This window comes from Hyaena hyaena, unplaced genomic scaffold (assembly GCF_003009895.1).
Source record: "Hyaena hyaena isolate Hyena2069 unplaced genomic scaffold, ASM300989v1 scaffold_57, whole genome shotgun sequence".
NCBI classification, from domain to species: Eukaryota; Metazoa; Chordata; class Mammalia; order Carnivora; family Hyaenidae; genus Hyaena; species Hyaena hyaena.
This window is the reverse complement of record NW_024080690.1, coordinates 3,263,540-3,279,589: the sequence shown is the minus strand read 5'-3', so window position 1 is coordinate 3,279,589 and position 16,050 is coordinate 3,263,540. Positions and strand designations below refer to the sequence as shown.

General features: G+C 38.8%; 1 protein-coding gene across 4 annotated transcripts in view; it reads left to right on the top strand.

Annotated features, from left to right (window-relative positions):
* The first annotated feature begins 4,923 nt into the window (after nt 1–4,923).
* The window catches only part of ZC3H8 (zinc finger CCCH-type containing 8), a 30,251-nt gene continuing 19,124 nt past the window's right edge, over nt 4,924–16,050 (top strand). For 3 of the 4 annotated variants that reach the window (XM_039231756.1, XM_039231755.1, XM_039231757.1), the window contains exons 1-2: nt 4,924–5,048; nt 9,173–9,269. In XM_039231756.1, the coding sequence (XP_039087687.1) occupies nt 4,972–5,048; nt 9,173–9,269 (174 nt within the window). In that variant the 5' untranslated portion in view covers nt 4,924–4,971. The remainder of the gene's footprint in view (nt 5,049–9,172; nt 9,270–16,050) is intronic. The other variant, XM_039231758.1, reaches the window with a different exon arrangement.

Genomic DNA, 16,050 nt, shown 5'->3' with positions numbered 1-16,050 from the left:
ATACACGAATATTTTAACAAGAGCCAGCCGTCACGTTACTTTATGCTTATGAACAACGTGACCTTTGGAAATAATTTTTTAAAAAGTCAATGTTTTGGCCTATTCAGTAAATTACTTCTGAAGGAAAGTTCTTGTTTTGTAATGAAATGAGGGGCTTAACGGTAAATCCTCTCAGATATCTGACTTTGCGGTATAAATGCATCTGGCTAATGCATACACGCAGTGCATTCAGAAGCAATCGCAATTAGGTTAAATTTTTAACAAATTGGATATGTACATTGAAAAAGGAAAGAAATAGCACTCTTTTTTTAAGCTGAATGCAGCCATTGACAAGACCTGCACACTGATAGATAACTCATACATTTCGACAGAATACATTACTAGGAAACATTCAAAAAGTAGATCTATTTTGTCGGGAGTAACAATAATTAGCATTTGGAGTTAGATAAGAATCTCAGGACTTTGTCTATTTATTGTAAACTATTTTACTTAGGTCTTATTGTAGCTAATTTGGATAGCCCACTTCTCATTTTCCCTTTATTTTTTTTAAAAAATAGCTTTATTGATATTAAAGCATATACCTGAAAATTTACCCATTTTAAGTGTGCAATTAAATGACTTTTAGTAAATTTACCGAATTTTGCAGCTATCAACAACATTCAGTTTCAGAGCATTCCATTCCCACAAGTGCCTATTTACAATTAATCCTGTCTTGCCACACCTGTGTCTGGCAACCTACACTCTGCTTTCGATCTCTAAAGATTTGCCTTTTTGAACATTTCATGTTAATTGAATTATTTCATTGTCCCTTTGAAACACCCAGTCACTCCTGCACAATCTGAATGGAGCTCAGCTCTTTCTGCTTCAGATAATAGTTTCTGAATAAAAGCTAATAAAAATTTTGCTACTTTACTGCCTAGCTTTGTTTATCTTTGACTATCATCCCTACCCCTAATGCACACAAAAATTGTGACAACTATAAAGGTGCCAACAGGGGAAGGAGTGCTACCGGCATCTAGTGGGGAGAGGCCAGGGATGTTGCTAAACATCCTATTATGCACAGAACTGTCTCCCACAATTAGGCAAACCCAAATGTCAAAATGTTGAGGATGAAGAACTCTGCTCCTGACCAGCAGAACCCAAAGTATTGGCGATTAGAAGCAAAAATTAAAAAAAAAAAAAAAAGCAAAAACTTTACTAGGATATCAGAGAGATAATAAAGGAAGGATCCATTCCCATTTCCATCGTTTGATTCCCAGACCTGTGAATCCTGACTGTGGGAGAAATAGCACCATATTATTAGATTGCTAATTTATAGCATATGTCCACAAAACATGTACTTTGCATATAACTAGTACTGAAACTGGTCCTCAAAGGCCATTCCACCATCTTATTAGGTCAGTTGCTTTGTGTGTGGTTAAATATATAAGATACAAAATTTGCCATTTTAACCATTTTGAAGTGACAATTCAGTGGCATTAACTACATTCACACTGCTGTGCAGCTCTCACTGTCTACTTCTAAACTTTTTCATCACCCCTGACAGAAACTGTAACCATCAAGCAATGACTCCCATTTCCTGCCTCCCAGCACTGAAAGTCTCTAATCTGTTATTTGTCTCTATGATTTGCCCATTCTGGATACCTCATATAAATGGAAATACAGTAATTTATGCTTTTGAGGCAGACTTACTTCACTTAGCATACTGTTTTCAAGGTTCATCATGTTGTAGCATGTGTCTGAATTTTATTCCTTTGTATGGCTGAATAATATTCCATTGTATGTACATACCACATTCGATTTATCCAATACTTGAGTTGTTTCCACCTATTGGCTCTTGTGAATAATCCTGCAATGAATATGAGTATGCAAATATCTGTTTGAGTCCTGGTTTTCAATTCTTTGGTGTATATACCTAGGAGTAGAATATGATAATGCTGTGTTTAGGCCAGCTGCTTTATAGTGATAGGGACATCACTTATCTATTGCTGCATAGCAAATTATTCCAAAATTTTGTGGGTTTAAAACATAAATGAGACCGGGACCTTGGGGACAAACCCCTATGCACCCAGGACTCTCCCAGGTGTCTCTTATCACTTCTCTTGCAGAGCAACCCGTGAGCTGTTACCACTTTTTCTTGCAAAGCACCTGCCAAGGAACAAGACTAAACCAGGTTCAGACTAGTCCAAGATAAGATGGGCAGCAAATTTACTTTCACTGACTTTTCCCCTCATAGCTAAAAAATGCACCCAGAAGTGGAGACAACACCCAAAACATATGGTATATGAAGCATGTTTTTTCAGCTGGGCCTGTGCCCCAAATTTCCTGGAATTCCTCACCCCTACATGCTTAAACATCACTCCTTTCTCCCTCAGCCCCTTTGAAAGTTCCTCTGACTATTGTTCAGAGTCAGCCTGATACTTTTGTCACGACCTGTCTCCCTCCAGCTGTAGCCGTTGCCCCTATAATAAAGCCTTGCCTGTGCTTTTAAATTTTGGGGTCCAGCCTCGTTTCTACCATGGCTGGGTCCAAAGACCTGAGTCTGGTAACATAAACATTTATCATCTTATATTTTCTGTGGCTCAGGAATCCAGCTGCTTCTTAGCTGGGTGGTTGTGTTCCAGATTCTCCTGAGGTTGGAGTCACACTGGCAGATCAGCTGCCAAGATGGCCAGTCATATGGCTGGCTTTTCACAGGCTGCATGAGTGCTTTATGACATGGTGACAGGTTTCCCTTCTGGTAGGTAATTCAAGAGAGTGAGGCAGAAACTGTGATGCTTTTCACCACCTGGCCTCAAAAGTCAGGCACCACCTAACTGTATTTTTTAGGAGTCACTAAATCTAGTCCACATTTAAGGAGAGGTGAATAGGCTCCACCTTTGGAAGGGAGAAGTGTTAAAGAATTTGTGAACACATTTAAAAAGTACCACACCATCTATTGCGTTTTTAATTTCAGTATCATATTTGTAATTTCTAAATGCTTTACTTGGTTCTTTTCCAGTTCCTTAATGTCACTTTTTATAGTTTCTTTTTTATCAGGCATTGCTGTATAATAAACTACTTTCAAAAGTTGGTGGCTTAAAACAACAACTTTTATTTATTTATGTATTTATTTATTTTTGAGAGACAGAGAGAGAGAGTGCATACAAACAGGAAGGGCAGAGAGAGAGGGAGACACAGAATCCAAAGCAGGCTCTAGGCTCTGAGTGGTCAGCACAGAGCCCGACGCAGGGCTTGCTCATGAGGTGTGAGATCATGACCTGAGACAAAATCTGACTCCTAACTGACTGAACCACCCAGGCGCCCCTAAAATCATAACTATTTATTTAGCTCATGATGCTGGTCATCATCTGGGAGGGTCATCATCTGGGGGGACTTCAGTTCTCCACTGGACTCCATTGTGTGTCTCTGGTCAGCTGCGTTGGCTTGGGGCTTTGCTTTTAGGGCTTTGCTGGCTGTTGACTGGGTGTTGTTGCCACCGCCATTTGTTTTATTCTTCACATGTCTTTTATCTTCAGCAAGGTGGCATGGTCTTGTCCTGGGGAAGGCAAGAGTTCAAGAGAGATCAGACAAATGTACCACCTCTTGGCATCGGCAGGTCTTTCCTGCTGCATTCTATTAGCAAAAGTAAATTACAGATTCAACCTGACTAAAGAGAAGGTGAAATAAAATCCACGTCTTGATGGGAAGAGCAGCCAAGTCCTATTGCAAAGGATGTGGATATAGGAAAAGGTAGATAATCGGGCTCATTTTAAAAAATCAATCTGTAACAGCACTCAAGTCAGTCTTAAGGGTTACCTTGCTTCCAGTTTATGCACGCCTTGCTTGCTGACCTAAGTTCCTTGGTCTATAGCAGAACTAACCAAATTTCCTTGAGATTTGCAGACGGTTGACTAACATCTAAAGGGCCATCTTCTCTGTCCAGGAGAAGCCAGGGAGTTTTAAAGGGGAAGGCATGGGAAAAGGGAGAAGGGCAACATGCAGCAGCAGGTGACTAGATGATTGGTCGTATGTCAAAATGATCCTGAATAGACTTGCTGGCATCAGCGGTAGCTGTTTTCAAATGTACTCAGGGCTCATCTTCTGGGAAAGTCTGGTCCTTCACTCCTCAGGGCCAGTGGTCTCTGTCCAGTAACAAATCTACCACAAACATACATAACCTTTTATAGCTAGTATCTGATGCTTTTGCAAATCAGTTTTTCCTGCTTTCTTTGCTCTTTTTTATATATCATTTTTATTTTCTTCTGTGGCCTGGTTATCTTTTGCTGTATGCTGGACATTTTATATGAAAAATATATATCATACTAACTTGAGTTCTGTAATATAGTACTTTCCTCTAAAAGAGATAATACCTTAATTCAATTCAATTTTTCTCTCAGTTTTTAGTAACTATTCATGTACAAAAAGGGATTGCCTGTAATATAAATAACAAGGGAAAGTAAGATGTCTGGCTTCAAAGAAGTTCCCTTCGTTTGTACAGGAAGCAGACCCTGATTCACGCCAGAAATCAGTCCCTCACTAATAGGAGTGATTCACGTTCGAGGTCATTGGCCTAACCTACTGACTGAGCCCTTCTTTAATTATTCCCACAATCTCCACTCTTTCAACGGCATCGTAGTAAGCAAAACTGAACAATTCCTTTTCCCTTACATCTGCCCTATTTCCCTGCCTTGACACAATTCTCTACAACTTAGGATGCACACTTACCCCTAATTAAAGTGAAAGAAAAACCCCAAGGACTCAGCTTAAAAATTCTACTAAATATTTTAGATAACAGATGAAAACGGGCACGGAGAAAGAATACACTTAGAGACGCGCATGCGCAGAGCCGCGGACGTGCAGGAGACTGTGGGCTTGCGCGGGGACGAGGCGGCGCATGCGCGGGGCGACTTGTGGCCAATGCGCAGCACTGGGTCCCTCCTCCTCACGCGGTGGTTGTTACTCGGTAGCTGTCGGGCTCCCGTGAGGGTGATGGATTTTGAGAATCTTTTCTCCAAACCCCCCAACCCGGCTCTGGGTAAAAATCTGTCCACGGACTTAGATGAAAGGTGATTCCTTATCTTTTCGTACTTTGGTCGCAGGGGCTCAGCTGTGTTCCACCTTTTGGAGGCCGCCGGGGCCGCGTGTGGGCCACGCCGCGGGGTCGCGCGGGGAGTGTGTGAGCGAGCGCGTGGGGTTGGCCTGGCAGACGCGAGGGTCGGACGTGAAGAGGTCGTTCCGGGGCGGCGGGGATGAACGCCGGAGATAGGGCTCTGTTGCTAAGCCGCCACGGCTCTGGCCGGGACCCTTCCTGAGGGAAACAGCGGGGTGCTGGCGACGATCCAGGGGGGACCGAGGGAGGCCCCAGGATGCTCCCCTTTCCTTGCGCTCCTGACCCTGTGAACCGGCTTAGAAACCCCATGTGTTCCCAGAGTACTTCTACTTCCACCGGACCGGCAGCTCCTAGGGGACATATCATTTGCCGTTTCTCACTGACACATGCTAAACGCTTATTTTTCTTGTAGAAAAAACCGAAACCCTAAATTCATTAAGCCATCAACGGCGAATAGTTTGCCTTTAGTGCGTTGATTTGCATCAAAAGACCCTAATGAAGACCATAATAAAGCAGCAAACACCTTTGAGATGTAGCATTTCCTTTAGGTTGAGAAACGCAAGGGCACTGCTGGCCAAATGGTGCTAATTTATCTATCTCATTCTTAGAGATGTGTGTAGTGTAGTTTCTTTATACCCAGATACTCATTTACTTTTTTTTTTTTAAATCAGAGTTTGCAAAATGCAAAATGCAAAAAACAACTTATGAGCTTTTAACGTATTTTTCCGTATATATCTAAGCTGAAACTGTAACACATGATCTTTTGTTCTTTTATCTCTCTCGTTAATATATCGTATTCTGGTTGATTTTACCTCCTGATATCGCCCAAATCTGTTCACGTCTCTCATTCTCAAATACCTTAATTAAAACTATTACCTTAATTCAGGCTACCATGAAGAGTTTTATTTAGTGCTGTACATGAAATATGTCATTTAATCTTAACCTTGAAGAAAAGACACTATCCTTGTTTTCGCAGATGAGAAAATTGAGACAGAGAGAGGATAAATAACTTGCCAAGATTGCACAGTGTCAGTGGCAAAACTAGGATTAAGTTATCCAGTCTTAACTCCAGGACCCATGATTTGATTTCATTGCTATGTTTCTAAGGCAAAAGGACTAAAATAAGATCTATAAATACTGAAAAGAGACAAAGACACTAATGAATTGCGGATGGTATGTGCATCATCTACAAAGGAAAACAAGAGGAACCGGTTAATAGACTATTAAAATACATAAGAGAGCTCGGCAAGGTGCATCATTAAACAATAGCTGCATGTAAGAAAACAGTAGCGTCTGTCGATGTGAAAATGTTTTGGATAGAAGATTCTATTCACAAAAACTTAACTACATAAAAGACATTTCTGGATTTTTGCCAAAATGTTAGGTGGAGAATGGTATTGAAGTATGGAGAGCATCTGTGAACTGTTCCTTGTTCGTATCCTTTGCCTGTTTTTCTCTTTGTTGGTCTTTCTCTTTAAAATTTTAGGATTTCTAGTCTGCAGATATTTTACTTCCAACTTGTTATTTGTCTTTTGACTTTGCATATAGCCTTATACGTTTATATATATATATATTGCATATAGCTTTAGTTTCATTGCATAAAGGTTTTTTTGTCTTAAGGAAGGTCAAATGAATTAATCTTTAATGGTTTCTCGTTTTTTTGCTAGTAATTTTATAATGGGGTTATTCATGTGTTGAGCACCTGCCATGTGTGAGACATTAATCCTAGGCCCTGGGACTGTAGCAATAAATAAACAAAAGAGATAAAAGTCTCCATATTCACGAGATTTATATTCTTGGGTCACAGACAGTACTATATCTATATATAGATAGTACTGTATCTATAAATAGATAGTATTTTAGGTGATGATAAATGCAGGGAGAATGTAGATATTTTAAAGAAGATAGTTAAAGCTTCAGTAATATATATCATTGATGAGTAGGGACCTGAACGAGATGAGAAAGATAGATTTCTAGCAGAGAAAATATAAAAATGCATATAAAAGTCCTGAGGTGGAGTGAGCATGGTGTGATTGGGCCATGGGAGCAGAGGGCATAGAAGGACAACTGGAGTAGAGTCAGAATAGCAAGAGTTAAAGAGGTATATGCAATAGGATCAGGGAGGCAGATCATGTAGGGACTTGTAGGTGCCATAAAAATGACTGCCTTTTACCCTGAATGAGATGAAAGGCTATTGGAAAATTTTCAACAGAGTGACATTTTAGCAGGGTCATTCTGGTTGTGTTGAGAGTAGAATGTAACAGGTCAAGAGAAGCTTAGATCATAGTATTAGTAGTAAGAAGTGGCCACATATGGGTATATTTTGACGATAAATGGGATTTTCTAACAAATTGGATGGGGATATGAGAGAGGAATCTACTTGACTTCAAGGTGTTTGGTCAGTATCGTTAGAAGGGAGGAGTTGCTGTTTAACATAGCAAGAAGTTTAGATCAAGAGTTCAGTTTTGTCTCTATTAAAAATATGTGAGGTAGCTATCCAGGTGCATATGTGGAATAGATAGCTGGCTCTGCCTACCTGGGCTCCAGTCTCAGCTCCTTTAGTTAAGTACGTCTGTGGGAAGTTTTATAAGCTTTCTGTAATTCAGTTTTCTCATCTATGAAATGGTCTGTATGTCTTAAGGATGTTGTGATGTGGGTAATATGCATGGAATAGCTTCTGGCACAGGGTAAGCATAATGCAAGTGTTAGCTGCTGCTGCAGTTAATGTTGTTGTAGTCATTACTGCCATTATTGCTTTGTCTCAGAAGAGGCTGCCTCCTACTCCGTGAGACGATTCATTACTGTAACTGGAGCAATGAAGGTTCACAGTGTTTGGCTTATTCGCTCCTGTAATGATGGCTTCTGTAGAAAGCTCACAACTTGGTGTCTTATCTGATAGACGAAATTCTGAGGCTCCGACTAGGGACAGATCAGTGGTAAACTGTTGAATTGGATGAAATTGTGAAGCCTGAGCTCCTCCTGTAACTTTGAAAAAAGTTCAGAGTCACTCTTACATACTTGCACATTCCATTTGTAACACGTTTTTTCCTGAGAATGTACACATTGCCTAGTCTTTACCTTTACCTGGCAATGTAACTCCTATCTTAAGCTTTTGTTCAGTAGTCACTACTTGTGCAGACACAATTGCTTTCAGCCTTCTGTATTTATAGCATAAGCCATTATTTAGCTTTACCTATAAATTTCATTGGCATCTTTGTTCACCAGCTTCTTATATTTCCTATCTGCATCTTTCTTGGGTTCATTTTTAGCTTGGCCAGAATATCCTCAAGTAATGTCTCAGAGGATGTCTCTGCATGTTCAACTTCTCAGTCCTTGCAAGTCTGGAAACAACTTTTCATCTTCCCACTTGACTCTAAGTTAGGCTCTTACCTGACCTTGAAAGACCCTGCATTCTACCTGAAATACTATTCTCCCTTATGTTCCTCTTTGTTTACTAACTTTTTAAAAAAAGTTTATGTGTTTATTTATTTGAAGTAATCTCTACACCCAATGTGGGACTCAAAACTCATGACCCCAAGATCAAGAGTTGCATGATCTTCCAGTTGAGCTAGCCTGGCACCCTTGTTTGCTAATTCTTACATACTTTATAGGCTTAGAAAACCCTTGGCCCCCAAATGTAGTTTAAGTGTTCATCATATATGTACCTATGCTTATCAGACTATATTGAAATTGCTTTATTTTTTTTCTTCCAAGCATATAGAAAGTTCTCAGAAGGTAGGGACAAAGTCTTTTTCACTGTTGTATTCCAGGATTTAAGGCCTATAGCCTGGTATATGGTAGATACTCAGTATTTGTTGAGTGAATGGAATGAGGGATGAATGAATGGGTGATTTCTATCACTGCTAATACTAGAACATGAAGGTTATGTGTGTATTAAAATTTCAGCTTTATAGTTTACTTAAAACCGCATGTTGACATTTAGAGTATTTGGAGTAGAATATGAAGAATTCCTTTGAGGGCAAATAGAAGATAAGCCAAAGCAGTGAATTTTAATGCTGTGGTATGAACCATTTCCAGGTTGAAAAAACCTTCTTGTATTATTTGATATTTTTGCTACAGAATCGATGATGAAATAGATGATACAGAAGTTGAAGAAACACAAGAAGAGAAAATAAAATGGGAAGTAAAACTGGAGTGTGAGCAAATACCCAAAAAAGTAAGATTAAGTTGGCATATCAAAAAACCAGACAGGATTGGGTGTGAGAAATTTATCAGGGGTCCTGTTTGTCTCAGTATAGTCAGCATTTGAGACCTAGTTGCGCGTATCAAGGAAATCTGGTTACACTTCAAAAAACGTATTAAAAAACTTCAGTCATTTAACATGAACTGTTTTAGTGTATTGCTTTTATTTTAGTTTTCTCTGTTTGTGAAATGGGTTGTAATCTGTTTCAACAACTTCTCTTTTCAAATTAGGTCACAATTTTTAAGGGTTTTGATTTGCTAACTTAGCTGACCTTAGTAATTTGCAGCTAAGGCTTGGGTGAATTTGCTAAGACTGCCCTAACAAAGTACCGCCAAGTGGGTGACTTCAATAACAGAAGATTATTGTCCTGTGTCTCTGGAGGCTGGAAATCCGAGATCAGGGTGGTGACAGGGTTGGTTCCTTCTGAGGGATGTGAGGGTTAGTCTGTTTCATGCCCCTCCCATAGCTTCTGGTGGTTTAATGGCAGTCTTTGATGTTCGTTGGCATGACTTCCAGAAGTATCACCTTGAAGTTTACCTTCATATTTGAATTGTGTTCTCCCTGTGTGCATATGTGTGTGTCTAAATGTAATCTTTTTATAAGGACACCAGTCATATTGGATTAGAACCTACTCGTTTTAACCAATTACACATGCGATGGCCCTATTTCCAAATAAGCCCACATTCTAAGATTAAGACTATATCAAGAGAATTTGGAGGAGGGGACCCAAAGAGCCAATATCTGTGCGTCTCTTGCCTCTTTTTCTCTTTTTGAACTTTTTTTTCTTAAAATTTTTAATGTTTATTTTTGAGAGAGAGAGACACATACAACACAAAGAGAGAGGGAGACACAGAATCCAAAGCAGGCTCCAGGCTCTGAGCTGTCCGCACAAAGTCCGATGGGGGTCTCAAACTCAATAACTATGAGATCATGACCTGAGCTGAAGTTGGCCGCTTAACCAGCTGAGCCATCCAGGCACCCCTGAAATTTTCATTGTGAATTTTAACACATTACAAAGAGATAGGTTTGAATTGGGAGTGAGACTCACAAGACACAAATAGTCTTTAATGGGATACTTTGCAGGCTCTGCATTGCCAGTGCAGAGCTGGAGGTGGGCCTTGAACCTGTGAACCACAAGATCATGACCTGAACTGAAATCTAAAGTTGGGCGCTTAACAGACTGAGCCACCCAGGCATCCCTTTAATGTACTGCTTTTATACTTAGCTTTGTAAAAGAATACAAGACAGGTAATATAGCAGATACATCATCTTCATCTTCTCAGCCAGCTTCTCAGCTACCCCAGTTTGTAATTCTTCTGCCCTTTGGGGCATGTATGGTTGCTGTGGACAAGAACCAAGGTCTTGACACTGAGAAACTGTAGCTTGGATTTCCCCCCAATTTTTTATACTGGTTTAGTCACATAGACCCCAGCTCTTCATGCCCACTTAAAGTTCCCTAGTCCATGTATAACCCTATACGGGAGTTAGGCAGATAGAACATTCTACAGTTATCTTAAGTAGATTCCAAGAAACAGTACTGTAAGAAGATGGACACTTGCATTATTCCTAAGTAGGCTTGCTTCAGCCCAGATTCTTTACTCACAAGTGCATGAAGCATAAATGTACAGTATCACAGCTGATTAAAAATAGAACACCCAAGCCAACAATTTGCAAGTCTAGAAAGAAAATTACCTGCAAAGCCTCTGCTGCCTCCTTCCTCTGTCATAACCCCTTGTTTCTTCCTAGAAGTAACTAGAGAACTAACTTGCATGCTAATCACTTCCTTGCTTTTCTTTACAGTTACTGTTTTACTACTGGTGCTGTCATCCTTAAAGAACACAGATTTTTCTTGCCTGATTTTACACTTTATAGAAATAGGATAGTGGATTTTTTTTTTTCTTTTAAAGGTGATTTTAAGTTTGTTTATTTAAAGAGAGAAAGAGAGCTTGAGTGTGCATGCGGAGCGGAGGGAAGGGGCAGAGATAGAGAATACCAAGCAGGCTCTGTGCTATCAGTGTGGAGCCCGACATGGGGTTCAAACTCAGGAACTGTGAGATCATGAGCTGAGCCCAAATCAAGAGTCGGATGCCTAATAACTGAGCCACTCAGACGCCCCTGTATGTGTTCTTTTCTATCTTTATCTCAACATTGTATTTATAAGATTCATAGATGCTGTGGTGTATACTTGTTTATTTTCTTAGCTTCATCGTATTCCATTATTGAATATACTAGATTTCATTGTTGGTAGAGGTTATAGGTTATAGGAGATTATAGGCAGTGCTACTACATTCTTTACCTTGTATCCTGTTGCACATGTACTCTGCACATGTAGAAATGTTAGGTCTTAGAGTGTAAGCATCTGTTCCTTTACCTTAATGCCAAACTGTATTCCCAAGTGGTTTTACCAGTTTTTATTCCCAGAGGTAGTGTATGAAAGACTGTATTTCTACTGCTCCATATGTGATATTGTTATCATATTTTTTATCACCTGGTGAAGTTTCTCATTGTAATTTAGTTTACATTTTCTTAATTACTATTGGGATTGAGCATCTCTTTGTATGTTTATCCATTTGGGTTTCCTTTTTTTTGGGTGCCTATTCAAGTCTTTTTGTCTTACTATTACTGGTTTGTCTGTGATTTTTTTTTTTTCTTGATTTCTAGTTCTTTAGTTTGGGTTATCAGGGGTTCCCACCTCCCTTTATTGTGGATTATCTGTTGCAATTATCTGCTTATATTGTGGCTTTACAGGATGGTATTTTTTTGGTTAAAAGTTTATATTTTAATGTATTCAAATTTATTCTTTATAATTAGTGTTTTATGTGTTTTATTTAAATATCCTGAGATAATAAAAATATTTTTCTGTAGTCTCTTCTAAAAGATTTATTGTTTTGCTTGTCACAAAAGTTTATAGTCACCCATAACTGATTTTTGTATCTGTATACCTCTATGAGGTAGAGGCAATAAATTTTTTTCCTTTTTTTTTTTTTCTTGTTACCATACTAAGTTGTTCCAACCATTCACTGAAGGAAAAGAATGGTCTTTTCCTCCACTGGTCTGCAGTGTCACCATTTTCAAAAATCAAAATGTTCGTGTTTGAGTGGGTTTGTTTCTCAATTCTTTTCTGCTGGTTTATCTGTCTAGCCCTCCCCCAAGAGCTCACCATGTTAATTACTGCAGCTTTATAATGAGTTTAGACATCAGGTAAACAAGTCCTCTCACCTTATTTTTCTTCTTTAAGTGTCTTGGCTTTTCTTAGCCTTTTGCATTTCTATATAAACTTTAAAATTAGTTTGTCAGGTTCCATGGAAAATTCTGGTGGGCTTTTCATTGGGAATAGTTAATCTGTAGATCATTTGGGAGAGAATATTGAATTGTCTAATCTTTAGATCCTTTTTAATTTCTCTCAATAGTATTTGATAGTTTTCCTTGTAGATATCTCACATAACTTCTGTTACGTTTATTGTTAGATGTTTGATGAGGCTATTATAAATTACGTCTTTTTTAAGCATCATTTTCTAACTCTTAGTTTCTCATAATTTATTAAAGCGTTCTTTCTTGTTCTTTGTTTTGATGTTATAGCTTTTTAGCATTTTTTAAATAGATAATGTCTCGAATGACTTTTTTTTTTTATTTTAAAAAAAAAATTTTTTTTTTAATGTTTTATTTATTTCTAGGAGAGAGAGAGAGACAGCGTGAGCAGGGGAGGGTCAGAGAGAGAGGGAGTCACAGACTGAAACTGGCTCCAGGCTCTGAGCTGGCAGTCAGCACAGAGCCCGACGCGGGGCTCGAACCCACAAACCTTGAGATCATGACCTAAGCGAAAGTCGGACGCTTAACTGACTAAGCCACCCAGGCGCCCCATGTCTCGAATGACTTTATGGTCTCTCCTTTTTTAATGTTTTATTTATTTCTGAGAGAGAGAGAGAGAGGCAGCGTGAGCAGGGGAGGGTTAGAGAGAGAGGGAGACACAGAATCTGAAGCAGCCTCCAGGCTTTGAGCTAGCTGTCAGCACAGAGCCCAATGCAGGGCTCGAACCCACGAACCATTAGATCATGACCTGAGCTGAAGTTGGAAGCTTAACCAACTAAGCCATCCAGGCCCCTGTGTCTTTATGGTCTCTTTTGCAACTATTCAACTCTGCTATTGTAATTTGAAAGCATCTAGTATAATATGTAAATGAATGAGTGTGGCTGTGTTCCATTAAACTTTATTTATGGGTGCTGAAACTTGAATTTTATATAATTTTTATTGTCATGAGATATTCTTTTGATTTTTTTTCTTCAACCATTTGAAAAATATAAAGACCATCTTAGTTTGGTGAATGTTACAGAAATATGACAAGATGAATTTGGCCCTGGGATCATAGTTTAATGACACCTGCTCTGGATTTTTGTCCTATGTTTTGTGTTCCTTCATTGTCCCTTGATTTAAGAAAGGCCTGGAGAGTTGATGGATGGCCTTCACTGGTGTGTTGTTGGGCTTGTGTCTCTATAGGCCTTTTCTCCAGATGGGAAGCCTGATTGGAAATTCTGTACATGAGTGGACTGTGTGGATAGGTGGGTTTCCTGCAGCATAGTAGTTCTTAACCTTCTTTGTGCTGTGCATCCCTTTCGTCAGTCTGGTGAAACCCTTGGGCCCCTTCTCAGAATAATGTTTTTAAGTGAATAAAATAGAATATGTTGGATTACGAAGGAAATTTATTTTATTGAAATATAGTAATCAAAATAAAACAAATGTGGAAAGAGTAAATATGTTCTTCATTAATGCACTAAATAATAAGGTTCAGCAGTAGGTCTAATTATTGTAACTTTGACATAGAGATGTGTGTAAAAGATATTTTGAGATTTGCAGCAACTATAATGTGATATATGAAAGTACTTACAATTCTATTAGTGATAGTTGCTGGTACTGCTGATACTACTATTGTTTGTTGACCTGTGTTTCACAACAGGAAAATGCTAAATATCAATTTAAAGGTTGATGATGCAAATAATGTGTGATTTTTATTCCCATTCAAGTTCATTAAATTGTGCCCATAGACCCCAGTGGCAGATCTCTTCTGGGGGAAGATAGAAAGAGATAGTGGGGTAGAACTCCTGTTGTAGGTTGAGTAGATGAAGTCAGTTTCTGGTGGGGGTTGCTCTCAAGTGCCAGAATGTGGAGGACTTCATCCTGGGGTCTTAGTACACAGGTAACAAGACTTGGCTTTTATCAGACATTTTATTCAATTTCTTTATTCTCTTTTTTGCCCAGGGTAAATTTCTGTTTGTATGTGTTCTGGTGAGGGGTAAGGTAGAGAGAATTTGTTGACAATAGCTTTGTCTGTTTTTATGTAGAATTTTAATTCATCCTCTTTTATAGCCCCATTTCTCACACACCAACCTAAGCCCAACCTCCCAATTATGACTTGCTTTTTGTTTTTCAAATATTTGCCAGTAATTTGTTACACTTTTTTTCAATTACTGATAAATGTACTTCATTTCTCCCTACCCCCACTAATATTATGGAACTGTTTTTACATTTCTGTACTATTTCTGTGGATTCTCGGGAGGCCATAATAGTTCAGTAAATCATCCTGAATACAAAATCTTCTGCTTAAAAAAATTTTTATTTAGACTCTTTCATTAAAGGGAAAAAAGTTACATATTATGTTTATATATTTTCTGAATTACATAGAAAACAACAAATATCAAAACGAGTTTATAGCTAGCTGCATGAAGAAAAGTATTAAAGCAATCATTTGTCTTTTGTGGATTTCACTGCTCTCTAAAAATAATCATATCCATTAGTAATGCTCATCTCTAATGTATAATAAAACAACATAATTGATGATCTTCCTGGTTATATTCATGTTGCCAAGTCATCTCATCTCTTCACTTAATACAAATAAATCAGATGTATTATTACCTTTTAAAAGGGGTCTGCTTTGGTGCATGTTTTATGTGTGAGGGAGCACTTAATTACTCATTTGGATCACTGTGATATTTTGATTCAGGTACGCTGAATAGAATTTCCTCTCTATGTGTTTGACTTAAACTTCATGGAGCTGTTGCATAATTGAATGGTTCTCCCTGTGCCCACTAAATAAAAGGCTAAAACCAAGGTAAACATCACAGAAATTGGCCAGCTTTTTCATAAAGGAACAGATAGTACATCATTTTGACTTTGTGAGCCATGTTGTCTCTGTCACAACTAAACAGCCATAGGTAGCACAGAAGTGAGTGAATGGGTGTGATTGTGTTCCAGCAAAACTTCATTTACAAAAACAAGACGCCAGGTGGACATCTGGCAAACCCTGACCAGAAGAAAAGTTTACAGGTTTGTTCTATGGTTTTAGTTTTAAAAGGTGCTCTTTCTTGAAAACTTGGAGACCAGGAACTTGGTGGCTTGATGATTGTTGGATTGGTTAGTAGTCTTGTCTGGTGTAATGAAGATGAGGTGTACATTGAAGCCACTGTCAGGTTAGGAAACTTTCTCCACTTGTTCGGATTCTTCAGACAGGGAGCAAATTCATTTTCTTCTTTTTTTTTAAAAAAATTTTATTTATTTTTGAGACAGAGACAGAGCATGAGTGGGGGAGGGACAGAGAGAAGGAGACACAGAATCTGAAACAGGCTCCAGGCTCTGAACTGCCCGCACAGAACCTGATGTGGGACTTGAACCCACGAACCATGAGATCATGACCTGAGCCGAAGTCAGACACTTAACCAACTGAACCACCCAAGCACCCTGAGCAAATTCATTTTCTAAGCCT